A 17,783-nucleotide genomic window follows, 5' to 3' on the forward strand; every position below is an offset into this window, starting at 1 on the left:
ATTTCTCAGACCAGCTATCCAGTAGTCCTTTTGATTAGAATGACTGCTTAGTGCTGAATTAAGAGCACATTTCTTGTGTTGCAAACCCATTGAGACTGTGTCGACATGTTCCAAGTGGGATCTTAACAGTCAACAAATAGAGGAGACATTCAGCTCATCCATCTGTGCTGGATTTAAAGTCTTAGGCATGAAGATCTTGAGCCTAAAGTGCCCTTCAACCCGGCCTTCCCTCACATTTATCTTCTCCAATGGATTACATTTCAGCAATGCTCCTTTTTCAGTTTTCTAGAGGTCCCTCTATGCAGTTTCAAGATCGCGCAAAATGCTTTTTCAGCTAATTTTGTCCTGAAAGTATTGTTGACTGCATGTAGAAAAATTAAGTGTGTGGGTGCTCCAGTTTTATTGCTCTATTCTCAATGTTCAAAATACCGCAGTGAAATATAACCCCTTGTGTAATCTAGATTTTTTTTTAGGATGTGCTGGGAAAGGAGATTTATGTGGGTAAAAAGGTTAATGCACTGTAAGGGAGGGCGAAGAGTTTAAAATGTGGGGGAAATAAAGATATAATAAACCATGTATGTTTCCGGTGCTTGTTTTTAATTGTAATTCGTCACATCTTCTGGAAACAGGGGGCTGCCCAGGCTGCAGAAAATTTGCCAAATCTGCAAGAGTTCAAAAACGCAAGGATTATCAAAGTAAATCCCGACAAGCCACAGGAAAATGTCCGTTTGCTCACGCTGGAAGTAAGTCTTTGCTTCTTATTGTGATTGCAGGGTGCGTATGAAGTCTGTAGTAAAATCAAAAACCTAGATAGTTTCATCAGGACGAGAGAGGTGAAGGTGGATCCTGACAAACCACTAGAAGGAGTCCGCTTAGCTACGCTCCAGGTAACAAGTCATTTAAGCACTTAAACATTGCAATGCTAATTTAAATCTCCTGAGTTCAGAAGCCCTTTTGGTTCGGGGAGCCAGACGATTATTGAGAAAAGTTTTAAATTTACAATTGCCACCACATCTATATTTTCCACATGAATATCCATGGATGCCAACCTGCTTCAATAAACTGATGATACCAATAGCTGTTGTAGTAACTCTTTATCGTTGACCTCCACTCCTTGTACTGCTGCTGCAATGAGGAGAATTTGCAAACTTTTTGGGCCTGAATGTTTCAATCACCTGGGCATGTGCGCTGGGTGGGAAACTGAGCCCCCGACCACGATTTCACACTGGCTGGCCAATTAATGGCCAGCCAACGTGAAACACGCGCTGAAGTGCTCAGCGCTGCCAGGGTGGGGGTGGGAAGAGGGCGGGCGACGATGTTACCGCTGCAAGAGGTAACTGCCTCAGGGAGCTGCAGACCTGCAAATAATGAAGTGAAGCTGTAAAAGGCTGCAAAAAAACATCCATGCATCACAATCAAGCACCTGAAAGTGTACCTCATAAAAATGCTGTCCCCAGACCTTTATTTTTATTTTATCTCCAAACGGAAATTTCATCCCGCCCTTGGATGAGGTTTGATGAAAACTGTAAAGGCTGCCTGGCCGATTCGCCCGTCCGCCAACCGTGATGTTGGATGGGCAATGAAAAATCGCAGACAATTGCGCCATTAATGGGCTTCCTTGCCCGCTTAATTGTTGGCAGACACTCACCCGATGCCACCTAGCATGAATTTTACACCCGATCGTGTCGGGTGCATGCCCGCCTGTGGGATGTAATGTTCTGCCCTCTATTTCTTCGACAGTATAAGTTGATATTGGAAAAGCAAGATGCAGGACATCATGGGCACAAGCTGACAGTCATTTGAATAGTCATGATGATTGTCCGACAGACACTGAATTATGTGCTGGTGTTGGTGATTTTTAATGATACCGTCATATCTTTCAAAAGCAACCATGTGACCTCCTCAGGTGCCTTGGGGTTTTAATAAAACTTGTGTTGTATCTGCAGAAATTCACAAAATAGTGCTTTGCCTTGCATAATACCTTACTTGTAAAAATAAAACATTGTGAGATACGAACCAAGAAGGTTTTAGGCTCAGTCCACAGTCTATGTTGTGTTCGTTGTTTCTCGGAAAAGGCAGTGGGAGGGCATTATAATTGTCTGAAATTTTTCTTGGGAAGTACAGCCAATGTTTCTATTCCTGATCACTGTCCATTGATCCTTGTTGGAAATGACCATATATAAATGTCACATAAGATGGGATCAGGCATGGGCATGGTGTCCCCCATAATCCAACAGTTGGCCAACATTCAGAACAGTTACAAATGAGGACTAACCTCCCGGGCAATTTACTGGCGAGTGGAACTAAAGTCAGCAGCTTCAGGAGAGAAAAGGGGGAAAGGATTTTTTTGTTGGAAGTTAAATGGCACTGAAGGTTTTTCTCATCAGTCCAGAAGTAGCATCATGAAAATAAGTTTAATGGTAAAATTCCATTGTAAATCACTGATCTTTTTTTTAAAAAAGATTTACTTTCATTGATGATAAAGTCACCTTGCAAATTTCAGAGTTTTTTGCTAACACTTCATGCAATGCTATGCAGTTAGCAAAGGGGAGATAGACCATCAATTAGAAAAAAACAATGATAAGCCCTCAGAGCTGGATTTCCATTCTGGGGTCAGAAGCCGAACATTGGGACCATTTCCAAGTCCTGACCCTGCATAGTGTGTTTCTGTCACCCATACCTCAATTATTAAAGTGTCAGCCAGTTAAAGGACAGGGAGCTGGCTGGCCATCCATTTAAGGACAGTGGGTGGACTTGAGAGTCTGGAAGGCCAATAGGAGGTCATCCAGCAATGACATATCAGCAGCCCCATCAGCTGAGATGGAAGCTACAGATTCGCGTTGGAGTGAGAGATGGTGCCTCAATATGGAGATTCTCTCTGAAGAAAAGGTCAAATTAAAAAAAAAAATCGTAATGGCTGCTTTGTGGTGATCGTGAAGGCCTCTGGGTTGGCCAGAGACCACAGATGTGGCCCAGTGGGGAAGGGAATCCCTTGCCTTGAGGTGGCCTTGATGCACTGGCGTGATGTGAAAAACCCACATATTGACTGGAAACCCCAGTCAGCACAGGAAAGGGGCCTTAATAGGTCTTTTAATTGCCCTCAATTGGATTCCCGCCACTTGTGAGCGGGTAGTCATTCTGACCCTGAGCCAGCCTGTCTAAAACTGACTCAGGGTCGGGATCATGGCGCCAAACCAGCGCCACAGTCAGTGGCGTGAGTTTGCAGGCCTGGCAATCTCTGATCCCAATCCCAAAATTGACTGAAAATCCCATCCACATAGTCCAATCTAAAGGCATAATGACTTGATTTGGCTCAAGCTGTAGCACACTTGGCTCTGAAGATTGTGGGTTCAAGTCCTGCGTGAAGATTTGAGCACATTAACTTCTTCCCGTGCACTAGCAGGCTGCCAGAGAGTAGGTTCGCTGGTCATTCTCTGCAGCTGTACACCTGTCCATCTGTGTGTCTTTGAGAAGACGTTGCCTAGAGCAATGAGGTCCAAAATGGCTGGTTAAGTGTCAAACCAGTGTTCCAGACTGACTGATGTCATGCTCTGCCTCCTCGTCAAACTTCCTATGTGTATACAGAACACCCAGCTATCATCTTGAAAAACATGGGCTGGGATTTTCCGGCCCCGTCATGGCAGGACCCACCGTGGGAGATTCGGTGAGGACCGGACGATCCCGGCTGGGGGTGGTGATGGAAAACCCCACCCTCTGTTTTTTCATTTCTGCCGGCTACCGGAACTGCTGCGGAGCCAAATTTTGTGGCCACTACGTTTTAAAATTAATTGTGTATCACACTTCTGAAACCTTTTCATGATGTGCTATCGATTGCAAGTTTCTATCTTACCTTTGGAGCAAACTGGCTTTCTATCAAGTGAATAACATTTTATTTCCATGTTCAGGCATTTTAATAATACATTAGGTGGACCATTACCTCTGTAAATACGATAAAAACATATATGATGTGAAAAGGTAGCGGCTGGTTACTTTGTACCTTTTAAGTTGAAGAAGGATGCATTAAAACATCTTCAACTTGGGAGGTCATACGCAGTAATTTATTGCAGTCAACAATTTGACTGCTGCCAGACTGGATACTTGATTATTTGACCCATAATAAAAATGGGCTCAGGCAAGGGAAGTATTTCAACATGAACTTAAGGAGAACCCAAGCTAGCTGTTTGCAGCCCTGTCTTACTCCTCCACACTGTTTGCAGAGTATTTTTACTTTGTCCTTGGGCACGCATCCAGGCTGTCCTAATGCCAAGATATCACTGGTGTCCACATATAGGTATTGTGCAGAGAATCACCTCTCAGTCCACCAGCATGGTTGTTATAGGATGGCTGACCATTGGTTGTCTGGGTACTAATCACGTATATGGTACATGCCATGAATTAACAGACTTGGACAATTGTTTGGGGAAGGAGTCCCATTGGTAGTAAACTGATAGCGCTTGGTTAGTCAGGTTACAAGGAATGCTGCAATGTGCTTTTAATATGTCCAAACTTCATACCTTAGATGTCCTTACAGACGGGATGTCGAACATGTTCAGTTGTTAAATCTAATGGGAGTAACCCACAAGGACCGAAGGAACAAAGTGTAAGCAGTTCAGATTCACAGTTTATTGTGCCTAAACCTAATAGGGAGGCTATTAATCGCTTAGATAAATAGAATGTTACTGACTCAGAATGTAATTAAAGGTATTTTAGATTTTAAAGCTGTAATGTTACTGTTATGGTGAATTACAAGATTAAATAGTAAAATCACAGCTATCTGTGTTATTTGTAAGAAATTGACATTACTCTGTAGAACACAGCACACTCTGCATGCAGAATGTTCAGCAATACTCTTTCTGTGCATTGCATTTGGTAAAGTGCGCAGAATGTACATGGTCTTGAACAAATAAGTCTGTATTGAAAATATTAATGAATTATCACCAGGAGTGATGTGGTATCTCCATCGGTTATAACGCAGTTCATTGATGTCACAAATCAATACAACGCTGATGTTAATTGCCAGTTTACTGCGGGTCGGTTTGACACCGTTGATGTCGTATTCATGTGTGCACTTTAAAAGGAAGAACAGTTGTGCAGGTGAGCCAAAAATACACTGTGTTTTGATAGTCCTGTTATATCAATCACAAAGATATATTGCTTTGTAAAGAGTGACAGGTAAAAAAAGCAGATAAGACGTTTTTCTCCAAATCAGGTGGAAGTGCTTGGATGCAAACTGTGAAGCCTATGATGATCTGTAGCTGTCCATAGGTGTTCCGTTTCCACATCTGCTCTGCAGTGCCGTGGTGCCTGCCTACTCATTTCAGTCATTGACTGGCAGCCACTGACTTTCTTCATAGCCAAACTGTGTTGAATACAGAAAGACTTGGGGCTAAATTTTACGTCCCACGGGCGGGCCCGACCCGATCAGGCGTAAAATTGGACGAGCGTTCCAACGCCATTGCGCACTCACGCGATATTTCGCTCGGCCGGCGCGCGCGGAACTCTGAAGCGCGTCCACCTGCAACTAAGAGAGGGCAATTAAGCCCATTAACGGCACGATTGTCTCCGATGTTCCGTGGCCCGTCCAACCTTAACGTTTGGCGGACGGGTGAATCGGCTGGGCGGCCTCTGCATTTTTCGTCAAACCTCATCCAAGGGTGGGATGGAATCTCCGTTATGAAATAAAATAGAAATAAATATCTGTGGACAGCATTTTCGTGAGCTATTTTTTCAGGTGCTTGATTCTATGCATGGACTTCTTTTGTTGCAGCTTTTACACCTTTTGTTTGATTATTTGCAGGTCTGAGGCTCCCTGGGGTAGCTGTCTGCCTTCAGGGAGCTCTCTCGCAGCGCTCACCCATGCCCGCAGTGATGTCATTGCCCGCCCTCTTCCCCCCCCCACCCCACACCCCAGCAGCGCTGAGCTATTCAGCGCATGTTTCACACCGGGTGGCTATTAATTGGCCAGCCAGTGCAAAATCACGGTCAAGGGCCTATCGCGGCCGACGGTCCATTTCCTGGCTGCTCCTGGACCCTCTGATTGCACGCCTGCCAAAGGTCTTGTATTCAGGACTTGTATTTATTTAGCGCCTTTCATAATTTCAGGGCATTCCAAAGCACTTTACAGTCAACGATATGCTTTTAAAGTGAAGTCACTGTTGTAGTGTAAGAAGTGCAACACCCAATTTGTGCACAGCAAGGTCCCACAAACAGTAATGTGCTATGTACCAGATTTTAGCGACGTTGATTGAGCGATAAATACTTACCGGGGAGAACTCCCCTGCTCTATGTAGAAATAGCGCAAAGGGATTGTTTCCGTCCACCTGATAGAGAAAATGGCATATTGGTTTCACATCTCGTCCAAAAAACAGTGCCTCCAATTGTACAGCACCCCCTCAGTACTGCACTGGAGTGTTAGTCTAGATTTTTGTACTTAAATCCCAGGACTGAGACTTGACCCCACTACCTTCTGATTCAGAGGAGAGAGTGCTACCAGCTGAGTCATGGCTGACACTACAAACGGCTGAATCACTCTTGCCCTCCATTGTCCTTTCCTAAGGGCACTCTTGTTTCATTCTTTTCCAGCCCGTTCTTTGATTGTTCTCATCTGCTCCTTCCTCATGCTGCTCACCATTTGCTTTCATTTGTCAAAGCTAGCCAGGGTGAAATTTTATTTTCAATGGCAGGCGAGAGGTTAAGACAGGAAAGGGTAGAATAGTAGAGGAATTTTATACCTCCTCCTCTCCTCTACACCCCTCCAAAGTAGCATCAGGGGCGTGTGACATGATAAATGCCTGCCAATTTAACAATGAATTGTGGGGAGAATTTTCTCCCCGTTGGGCGGGTTGGTTGGGAGCGGGCGTGGAGCTGATTGCCGCCCAGCTGTGCGCCGCTATTTTACGTGGGTGTGCCCTGCAAGCGCTCAGCGCTACCTTGTCCGGGGGGGTGGGGGGGTGGTAGACAGTGGGGGCGAAAGAGCGCGGAAATCTCCCTGAGGCATGGAGCTGCCTCAGGGAGATTAGCTTAACCTTTAAACTTGGAAAAAATAAAATTATTCATACATGTCCCCTCACGTGACAGTGTAACATGAGCTGGGACGCGTTTATGAATTTTCATAAATATTTCCAATTAATTAATTAATGACACCTTCATGGTACCTCATCCCGCCCAGGGGACGAGGTTTCATGAAAAATGCGAAGGCCGCCTTCAGGTTGGACGGGCAGCTTTCTCAATAGGGTTAATTAGTTTATTAATGGCCTTAAGAGGCCTTTGACAGTTCGGCGGGTGCGCAGCCGACTCCGGTGTGCGCCCGCCGAACGGAAGGTCCAAATGACACATGGTGACTTCGGGGCGCACGCCCGACATCACCGCGGGTCATTTTACACATCGGCCACCGGCCCCCACCCCTGCACACCTGACAGAAAATTCTGGCTTATGTGAAATAAGCCACTAATGGCATGGCAGGAAATGGCACTGCTCTTTGTGCTTTATAAGCCCACTTGATTGTTTTAGATATATATACATCCTTAAACGTGTTGCCACTCTTGTGGCACTTTGGTTTAAAGAATTGAACTGGACATTCTGTAGTCTAATTGTTTTTATTTATTTCTTGTTTCCCTTTATCCCTGTATCATAGGCCTGAGGGGTTTTGGGATGGAACCCTGAAAATTGGGAACAGTTGGGGCGCACTACCCTGCAATGTGTGGCAAACAGTCATCCTCCAGTGATTCCCCGTCAATTGCCAGTTAGTGGCTGGGGTCAAACATCTTGTCTGATTGAGCTTGGCGGGTCGGGTTCTCAAACCTGAAGGGCCTTTAGGAGGCTTTCCAGTTTGGAAGGAACTTAAGCCTTCTGTTGCAGATAAGAGGAATGGAGGGTGCCACTCAAGGCACTCTGTCAGGAAGAAATAGCCAAAGCTGCCTGGCTACCATCATGGAGGGTAAAATCCTCCACAGGGAGGACTGTCCACAGCTGTGGCATGACGGGCAGGGAGGGCTTCAAAGCCTGCCGAGAGCACTGGTTCCCTGATCGGCTGCCAGGGAGCCATCTTGAGCCAGCTGGTCTAGCTCCTGAGGCCTCGCAGGACCCGCAGGGCAACTGGAAAATTCCAGTCGGCCTCTGACGGTTCGCCTTCATATGCCGTTTACTCATCTTAATTGGCTATGCTCTGCTTGAGGTTAGGTAGCCCGCAAGGCTCCAATTCCGCTTCCGGGAAAATGGCCCAGCGGCGGGATGGTGCCAGTAAACTGGGGCACTGGCCAGTGGTGCGAATTTTTCACGCCCACCCCCATCCTCACCCCCATAAGGGGGTGAAACTTCTGCCGAAGATTAAAGTGTGGAGTTATCAAAAAGCCTTATCCAGTAAATCCCAAATGGCATAGTTTATTACAAAGCATTTATTAGAAGTAAAGTAATTTGAAATCCCTCTGATAAAATAAAATAAAAATCTGTGTGTAATGTATTTTAAAGTCTTTGCAAGATTCCATCAATATTTTAACCACTAATTACTTAAATGAAATTACCTGGAAAAACTCAGCAGGTCTGGCAGCATCGGCGGAGAAGAAAAGAGTTGACGTTTCGAGTCCTCATGACCCTTCGACAGTTTTGTCGAAGGGTCATGAGGACTCGAAATGTCAACTCTTTTCTTCTCCGCCGATGCTGCCAGACCTGCTGAGTTTTTCCAGGAAATTCTGTTTTTGTTTTGGATTTCCAGCATCCACAGTTTTTTTGTTTTTAATTACTTAAATGACTCTGTCAATGGCCTCAATTGGCCACTGACAGGTTGGAGGTTGGTGGGTGCACAGCTGATTTTGCTGAGCCCCCGCCTACCCGAAAATTTAAATGGGGCGGGGTGACGTTGGGAGTTCCGCCCGTTGTCATTTTACAGGTCGGTGAGCAGGTCCCCCCCCCCCCCCCCCCCCCACCCTGCTGGGAAAATCCTGGCCTAAGTTACAGGGTGGGTGAGGGTATCTTAATCCTATAAGTCTTTTTTAAACCCTTTTAAATTTTTTGTACACACATGTTTTTGCCCTATTGAGATTTGTACCTCTGTTGACTTTTCTTCTCCTGATACACACCAACACACTTGCTGCTGATCACATGCACATACACGCACACATATACACCCACACACACACACCCACACACACACTCTCACTTACACAGTAGTACACATATTCGTGCCTATAAACCTAGGCACAAATACACAAGCATGGATACACATTCTTGGAGTACATTTTCCACTGGCACCGTCCAATACAGCCCATTGGATTTTCTGTCGGGTAAAATGGTGGGCACGTGAACCTTACTCTCACTCACCAAAGCAAAATGGTGGACTGAGAAGCTGATCAAAGGCTTCTCACAATCCATCTCCCCGATTTATCTTGTTTTCTCTCCCTGAGGAGCCCATCAGTTTTGCTGGCCATCTTCCCACTGAAGAGATCTCCAAAGGAGAAGCTTTGAGTACAAGTGTGCTTTTCACTGTTTTGAGGTACAGTATAATTGATAACAGCTGCCTTGCGCACTGTATTATTTAAACCCATTAGAGCTGTATAACTGCACAACATTGGCATCTAAATAAGTAGCTACATTAAATTAAGCAATTTTGAAGTATTAAAATGGATTATTCTTTGAGTTTAATCTGCATTCATGACTACTTTGTTTCTGCCCTGCTTTATTTCATAAACTGATCAGTAGCTGTCTTCCATTTTAATACAATGATAGGTAACTTTGCCTCATAAAAAAGCAAAGAAGGCAGCTGCATTCTGTTCTATCCTGCGCTACTCTTGACTCTTCTGATCACTGTTCAATGACCCCTGCTAGAAAGTTAAGCTGAATCTTGGGTGAGGACAAGCGTGTGCTGCCCTGCTGGTCGAATAGCTCACTGTCATGACACTGTCTGAGCCTGCACATTAAAACTTGCAGAATAGTTGGACGTCCCACGGATGCTATCATTGCCACTTTTCAACTTTGCAGTGGGAGAACTGTGGTAAGGTGCTGTAACCTTTGTGGGTAGTGTGCTAAGATACAGTGGTGTGACAAGATGTGCGTGTCAAAATATAACTCTTTTACTACTTTAGGCCAGAAAAATATTGTTGGTTCCAACTCCTCGGCTGAGAACTGGACTGTTCAACAAAATTGTCCCACCTCCCGGGGCCTCAAAGGAAGTACTACGAGTGTGTTCTACCGCTCAGGTGGGTACATCAGTAACAGACACACTCCTTTTCATGTTTTAAGCACCTCTTTGCTAGGCTCAGAACAGGGCGAGTTATTTGGTGTGCCATAGTATTCCACAGCAAATCCCACAAATCTCGACATTCCACAGCACACATCTGTGTTGGTGCATAAGCATGTCTTGCTGCTTGTTGTATGTGTTGTAATTTTACAGAAAAAGTTCCAGGGAAGATGAAAAACCTCGTTTGCCTTAATTACAAAACGTGGTGGCAGCAAGTGGCCTATTTAGTTTCGAGATCAAGGAATCTGTTGATAAGGTTTGAAAACAAGTTGTTCAGATGCTGTTTGAAGTCCGTACCAGTTATTCATTTTAGTTCATAGCTCAGCCACCACAAAAACCTACGTGTTGGAAAATTCCGAAACTGATATGTTCGCTTTGCCAAGAAAACGCACCATACCTAGCACTCATCCACAGGATTCTAAACTGACTATAGTAACAACTTTATCCATTTTTGTCAGAATATCTAAGGACGAAATCAACTTTTATGAACTTTGGGTAAACATGGCCAGACTGTTCCAAAAGTGTAGTCTTCCTGAAAACTCTGGGCGGTCCTTTCAGTTTTTGAACGTTTTTATTTTTGTTAGATGTCTTCATTCGATAACTGTTTGCTATGTTATGATGACCCAATTCAAAAGACTTTTCATGGCCAGTAAAGCATGCAGTAGTTGCCTATTGACTAGAGGGAATATTTCCGCTTGTTGCCAACAGCTGAGGACTCTGCTGGTGATAGATCACCACCTAGTGTTTCTTTCTGGTAATAACAATTGCTACTGTTTGGAAATGGCAATCAATCTGGGCCTGCAAATATTAACAACTAGTTAAAGATTGGTAGCTCAAGTGATCTGGAACAGGGCACAAACTGGAGCAACAGTTACATTGATTCAAGATCTGGTAGAGAATAAATGAGAGGACACAAAAAAACGATTGCCTTTAACAGAGGAAGAAGTTAAGGGGTAATGATAGATCTTTCATTAACAGGGTCACCAGCCACTTAAAATTGCCGCTGTGACAGGATATGAACTGTTAATGAATTAACTGAGAAATGGACATGGAAAAAACGTGCAGAGAATCCACAGCAAATGATTAGATTCTGAAACGTGGTCACATGTCTTGGTATAATGATACCGGTGACTGTATGACAAGGGTTCCATTGGAAAGGGTGAACCCCTTGTGCTGGCACAGCCTGCTAACTGAAACTGTGATCTTTTTGTTTAAAGCTGCCTGACATGAAGTTAATATTTAAATTCCTTTTTGTTTCCCTGATTGAGAGGACTGTTAAATTGAGAAACTTGAAAACAGGGTTAACTCTGTTTACAAGTTTACACAAAGCTTTTGCAAATATCAGAAGGGTTACCGAAATAGTCTTCATTCATTTGAAGTAAACGTTCAACCTTCAGTGCATTTTTACTTGGTTACACATTTACATGCAAATAGGTGCACTATAAGTATTTAGGACAACACTGAGGTGGCATTTGAAACCAAGCTATCCATACACTCTGCTGTGAATTTCTATACATACTAGAATGTTATTGACGACACTTTCTATTTCCACCCTCCAACCTGGCCTCAAAGGGAAAAAATTGACAACACTAATAACAGTATGGAACCATCGTTATACATGTTCTTGTACAAGCTCTCGTCAACACTTCGCAGGAAAGAAAGACTTGCATTATATGAAGGAAGAATGAAATTATATGTAGAAAGTATTTGAACAGCATCTTTCACACCTTAGGATATCCCAAGGCTCCTTACAACCAATGAAGCACTTTTTTTTTGAAGTGTAGTCACTGTTGTAATGCAGAGAACGTGGCAGCCACGAACAGCAATGTGACAATGATCAGATCATCATTTTTAGTGAATTGGTTGAGGGATAGATATTGGCCAGGATGTTGAGTGCAACTCAAGTACTCTTATTTAAATACAGACATGGGATGGATCTCACCACACAGGGCAGATAGGGGCTCGGTTTAATGTCTCATCCCAATGATGACATCTCCAATAAATGTGGGAGGCCATAGAAAAAAACATGTAACTTTGGCTAGGATGATTTATATGTAAGCACCTCCACTCAGTTTCTTCCCCCCTCCTCTTTTCTTGGTAACTTCTTACTCTTTTCCGAATTTTTGTTCACTTTGCTGGGGTACAACGTCATGGGCACTGGGTGCCTTTCGGGTCATCTCCCCACGCTTAGCCACAATTCACAATTGAGATCCCGCAGTAAATATCGGCAACTACATCAAGCCTAATTCTGTCTGTTAAACTTATATAGGACCTCGGTTAGACAGTACTTTGAGTGCTGTGTACAGTTCTGGCCTTCATATTACAAAAAGGATTTAGAGACAGTGGGAAGGTGCAAAAAAGATTTATAAGGATGATATCAGATCTGATAGATTATAAGCCATCAGGAAAGACTGAATTCACTGGGGCTTTTCCCTCTTGAAAAGAGAAATCTGAGGGGTGACCTGATAGAGGTCGTTTAAAGTTATGAAGAGGTTAGATAGGGTAGATGTAGGGAAAAATTGTTCAAATTATAGGGGGGAAGTCAGAACTTGGGGCACCCTGTGCAGAGGTTTGGATCTGTTTTTTTTTTAAAAACCTCTGGCCACATCTGTGGGAAAACCACTCCGCATGAAGGCTGGCGGCTACAGCCCACCAATCAAAGCTGCTCCAGTGGTGAAGTGGGTTTAGTGTAGGAGGCCTCGACACACCCCCCCCCCCCCCCGGCTGTCCTTCCTCCCCCAACCAGCTGGCAGCAAGCCACCTCAAGGCACCTGCCAGTCTTGGCCCTCCGTGGTGACCCATCCGCCCGCTGGGAAGATCCCAGTGGAGTGCCCAATCAGCCAACAGTTGGGCAGCTAATTATGCAGATTGGCCACCCGCGGCTGCCAGACAAGCGATGACCCATCTTCGGGAAGATCACCCAGAGATGGGAACGCTGTGGCCTGCTGAGCCCGACTCATCTTGCTCTGAAATTCCTCCCTATCCCATCTTGAAGTCCCTGTGGGACCAGGAAGACTCCACCCATGTTCCTGACTGATTGCCCCCATGTTAACCCCGGACTGCTGAGGCCACTTTGCAGTAACTCTCTTGTCAGACCTCAGACCAGAATTCAAGCACAGGATCTTCCTGCCCTGCGTGACTTAAACAATGAGAACAATCGATTTATTCCACCTTTGAGCCTTTTCAGATGTTGCAAATATTTCAGACATTCCTGATCATATCTCCACTAACTTCCAGCAGGAGGAATGTAAGGCACAGAAAGCTCTTGCTTTGGCATGATATTGTATGCATGAATAACTGAGTTATCGCTGTTTTCAAACAGAGATGAAAGTGCTGAGAAAATGTCCTGCTCTGTATCCATTGTATCTAACCGGTGAAATATTCCTGTTTCAAAAAGAGAATCTTGATTGGTGATCCATTAATAGAGCAAGCTGCTTTCAAATATTACAGGTGGACTTTCAATAAAATCCTTGTTCATCCCAGTGGAACTTGCAGGAAAGTTAGAATGGGAGTCGGTCATTTAACTCCTTGAGCCTGTTCTGCCATTCCATCAGATCATGGCTCGTCTGTATCGTAACTCCTTCTACCCACCTTGATTCTGTAAGCCTTAATACCCTTAACCTAACAAAAATCTATCAACCTCAGATTTGAAATGAGCAATTTGCTCTCAGCCTCAATAGCTTTCTGGGGGAGATCGTTCCAGATTTCCATTACCCTTGTGTGTGAAGAAATGCTTCTTAACATCACCACTGAATGGGCCTGGCTCTAATTTTAAGTTCATGATAGCCCCTTGTTCTGGACTCCCCCATCAGAGGAAATAATTTCTATCTGCCCTATTCATTCCTTTAATCCTCTTAACCACCTCAATTAAATCACCTCTTAATATTCTGTAACTCAGGGGAGTAGAAGACTAGCCTAATCATAGGCTACAAAAGCCGAATATTGTGGACATTGAAAGCCTAAAACAAATGCAGGAAATATCCAGCATCTGTGGAGAGAGGGAGGCAAAGTTAGCATTTCATCAAAATCATAATTTAAGTCTTTTAGCTCAGGTAACATTCTGTTGAATCCACACTGCTCCCCCTCCAGGGCCCAATAGACTGTATCTTTCCTGAGGTGAACTAAACACAGTACTCAAAACAAGGTCTAACAACAGCTTTAAGTAACCGTAACGTTGGTTTCAGGATCAATATTGAATCAGACTCTATTTCAGTATTTATTGGACACCTTTCCTGTGGTAACCGCAAGCCATGCCTTATCTTATAAGATCTTAAAAAAATGTTATGCCAGTTTGAACCAGTATTCATGAATGAATTTCTCCTGTTAAATGCTGACTTTTCTTCCAACGGCAATTTTATGTTGACTGTGTAAGTTGGCAGTAAGTTTGCAGTACTCCAGCAGCCAAGAAGCCGAGTTCTATATCTTCATCAGTGTCCAAGATGCGATTTTTCCTGTGTCTGAAAGCTATCATGTTAAGTCCATTGGAGAGATAATATAGACCAAAGGCAACTGGTTAATGCATTAAGAGGAAAACAAGGCTGGAAGTCACAGGTATTTCCTCTAGCAAAGCTGTTTTGAGTACCCCCAAGTACAAGTACAGCTGAAATAAAGAGATTTTCATGGACTTTATTGCATAAGGGAAAGAAGCCAAAAATGTAGTTCAACAGTTCTGCTGCTTCGATAAGAGAGATGGTTTCAGTGGTGCTGAGCCCAGCATTGCTGAGGAGACCAGACTCCCAGTCCAAACATAAAAAGAGAAGAGCTGTAAATAAATGTTGTTTCTCAGAAACTGGATGAAGTTATATGAGTTAATAAAAGAACTTTTAATCATGGCTGAAGAAAAGACAAACAGGGCAAATAATGTAACTACTTAGAATGTGAAAAAAGAGATATAAGGTAATAGAAAGTCAGTTATTTAATTTTGACAGTAAACACATAAGAAATTAATAAGCCTTAATCAGGGGATTAGAAAAACTGACTCCAACACAGCAACCCAGCTCCCAACATTGTTCAAGGTCCCTGAAGCCTCACCCCTCACCCCCTGCCTACCCCACTATGCCACCTCAGATCACTTATGCCACCCCCATTGCCATTCACCCAGTATGCACTTTGTACGATCCCCAGGAGCCATGCAATAGCAATGGGGATTATTTTTAAAATCATTGGAAAAGAATTAAAGCTCTAACAATCTCATAAAAGCCTGACTACAAGCACACTGGGCGGAATTGTCCCAGATTTGCACTAAGTGCGGTAGCGGGTGGGTAAAACAATGTTTTACCTGCGGGCTGTGATATGGGTTTTTACGTCATATTGTCCCAAACCTGCCACGTTATTTATGCACTCTCGAGAAATACAGCGTATCCATGGCGGGGGTGGGGACTCATTCACCCGCCAGCCATCACCTCGCCGCTTCATCACACCGGGCGCCATATTTAAAGCACCCATCTCAGTGCTTCCAGACCATGACTGCTGCACGGGAGACAGGATGGCCCCGAAAGGCAAAAAGACTGTAGCTCCCTGCTTCAGCGACATTTCTCTGGAACGCCTTTTGATCGCAGTGGAGTCCCGCAGGGATGTCCTCTACCCACCGCTCTGGCCGAAGGATGGGCAGCAGTGTCACCAACCCGATTTGGGAGGCGGTGGCAGAGGTGGTCACCACCAACGCCCTTCAAATGAGGACAGCCATCCAGGGCTTCAAGAGGATGAATGATCTCCTTTGTTCTGCCAGGTTAAGTCACTCTTCTCGTCACTCTCAACTCACTCACACGCACAAACCCATCACACGTCCACAGGGCCCTCAATCACTGCCAGTTCAAGGGACGTTACCATTCACTTTCTCACACATATCTTCATTGTTCTCTTCCCATCCATGGCACCACTCACCACCCACACATGCCAAACATACTTATCATCTGGCCTGGCAGGCGTCCTGCTTACATTCTCTCCATCTCTATTCATGCAGGACAACAAGAGGGAGAGGTCGCAGACTGGTGTAGGAATACCTGAGATCAGGGTCCTCATGAACTTTTAAAACAGACCCATGCAGCTGGTCAGCGATGATCTGAACTGGTCCTGTGCTGACGGTGAGGCCGGCGCTGCTCTACCAAGTGAGGATCCAGCAGTGAAACATCCATCAGACAACCATACTGTGAGTGATGTGTCCTCTTTCACAGGCCACTGTCATGCACTAATTATCTCTTTTTGCTTCTGCAGGCACATCTGGGAAACAGCCAAGAGAGCCTATGACCCAAGGCCTCCAGTCAAGCCCCGAAGACAGTCAGAGGAGGAATCTGTCCCGTCACAGCACTCACCCACACCCTCCACCAGCGCAGAGACACACACTTCGGTGGGACCTAGCTTTAGAATAGCCTCAGGGTCACAATCTTGTGAGCACATCGCACTATCTGATCCACAGCAGGTGGCGGCTGGGACTTCCCAAGTATCCGGCACTCAGAGAACTGTTGGAGGCCAGAAATTTGCTGAGTCTGAGTTGGATGATGAGCCTCTGGACTCAGTCATGTCACAGTTGCTGGAACTGCAAAGGCAAACTTGGGAACATCAGGAAGGATGTCCGCTGCACTCCTCAGATTGCAAGACATGATGGAGGACTCAGCCCGCTTTCAGACTGAGGTGATAGTGCCGGCATGCCAACGCACCGAGGTCTACACTGGTAGGATGGCGGATGCCATGCAGACCTTGGTCCAGGATCTTGCACCTGCACTGCTGCATGGGCTCAACTCCATCACAGATGTCATAGTTGGCCTCCAACAGTCTGTGCGTGAGAGGGGTGCAGGGCAGCTCAATCTCACTCCAGCTACCCCTTCTCAAAGAGTCAGCCTGGCACCCTCGGGCACTCATAAGGAGGAGGATCAGTAGGAGCACACTCTGGGGCCATCCACCCAGGTGGCACTGAGAGTGTCCAGCCAATCCGAATCCCCTCTTCCCGTGCCCTCAGCAGCTCCAGTTCCACAGGCCGAGGAGGATGCCACTGCCACACAGCAGGACCCCAAAAGCTGGCCGGGGCCCACCAAGTCTGGGCCCTCCAGAGGACGCCCGCCAAGGTCATCACAGACAGGGCATTACAGTCAGCAGGCTGCCTCCACCTCCAATGTGGATGTCCGGGCAGCACCAAGACATAACAGCAGGGTTAGGAAAGTTGAGAAGAATTAGTTGCACAGACTGGGCACAGGTGTTAGTCACTTGTACATACTGTTCACTGATGTCAGTAAACTCCCAAGAATGTCTCCCTGCCTATGGCTCCTTGTTCTGATGAGCAGTGTTCTTTTCACTCAGATGTGAAACCTTTCTGTACAAGATGAAGGCAGGGATCTCAGTCCAGGGCCTCTTCTCTGTGCTCTGTGCAGCCTTCAGACCATGTGATGGTCCAGTCTCACACTCCCTGGAAACATTACTGATGCCTGCACCTTAATGGTGCTTGTCATTGTTACCAGAATGTAGTGGGCAGGTGTCGCAGGGTTCTCTCATTTCTCTGTGTTAAGGTGGGGCTGGCCCCTATCTCTTCAGCATATGCGACTGCTGATGCTGTGCTCCT

The 17,783-nt window shown here is 45.2% G+C and overlaps 1 protein-coding gene across 5 annotated transcripts in view; it reads left to right on the forward strand.

Moving 5' to 3' along the window:
- mthfsd (methenyltetrahydrofolate synthetase domain containing) overlaps positions 1–17,783 on the forward strand; it is a 53,694-nt gene that overhangs the window by 11,529 nt on the left and 24,382 nt on the right. For 3 of the 5 annotated variants that reach the window (XM_041192269.1, XM_041192270.1, XM_041192272.1), the window contains exons 3-4: positions 774–887; positions 10,077–10,190. In XM_041192269.1, the coding sequence (XP_041048203.1) occupies positions 774–887; positions 10,077–10,190 (228 nt within the window). Of the gene's footprint in view, positions 1–629; positions 744–773; positions 888–10,076; positions 10,191–17,783 lie in introns of all 5 variants that reach the window. The other 2 variants (XM_041192268.1, XM_041192271.1) reach the window with 1 other exon arrangement.

Source organism: Carcharodon carcharias, chromosome 7 (assembly GCF_017639515.1).
Source record: "Carcharodon carcharias isolate sCarCar2 chromosome 7, sCarCar2.pri, whole genome shotgun sequence".
In the NCBI taxonomy this organism is placed as follows: Eukaryota; Metazoa; Chordata; class Chondrichthyes; order Lamniformes; family Lamnidae; genus Carcharodon; species Carcharodon carcharias.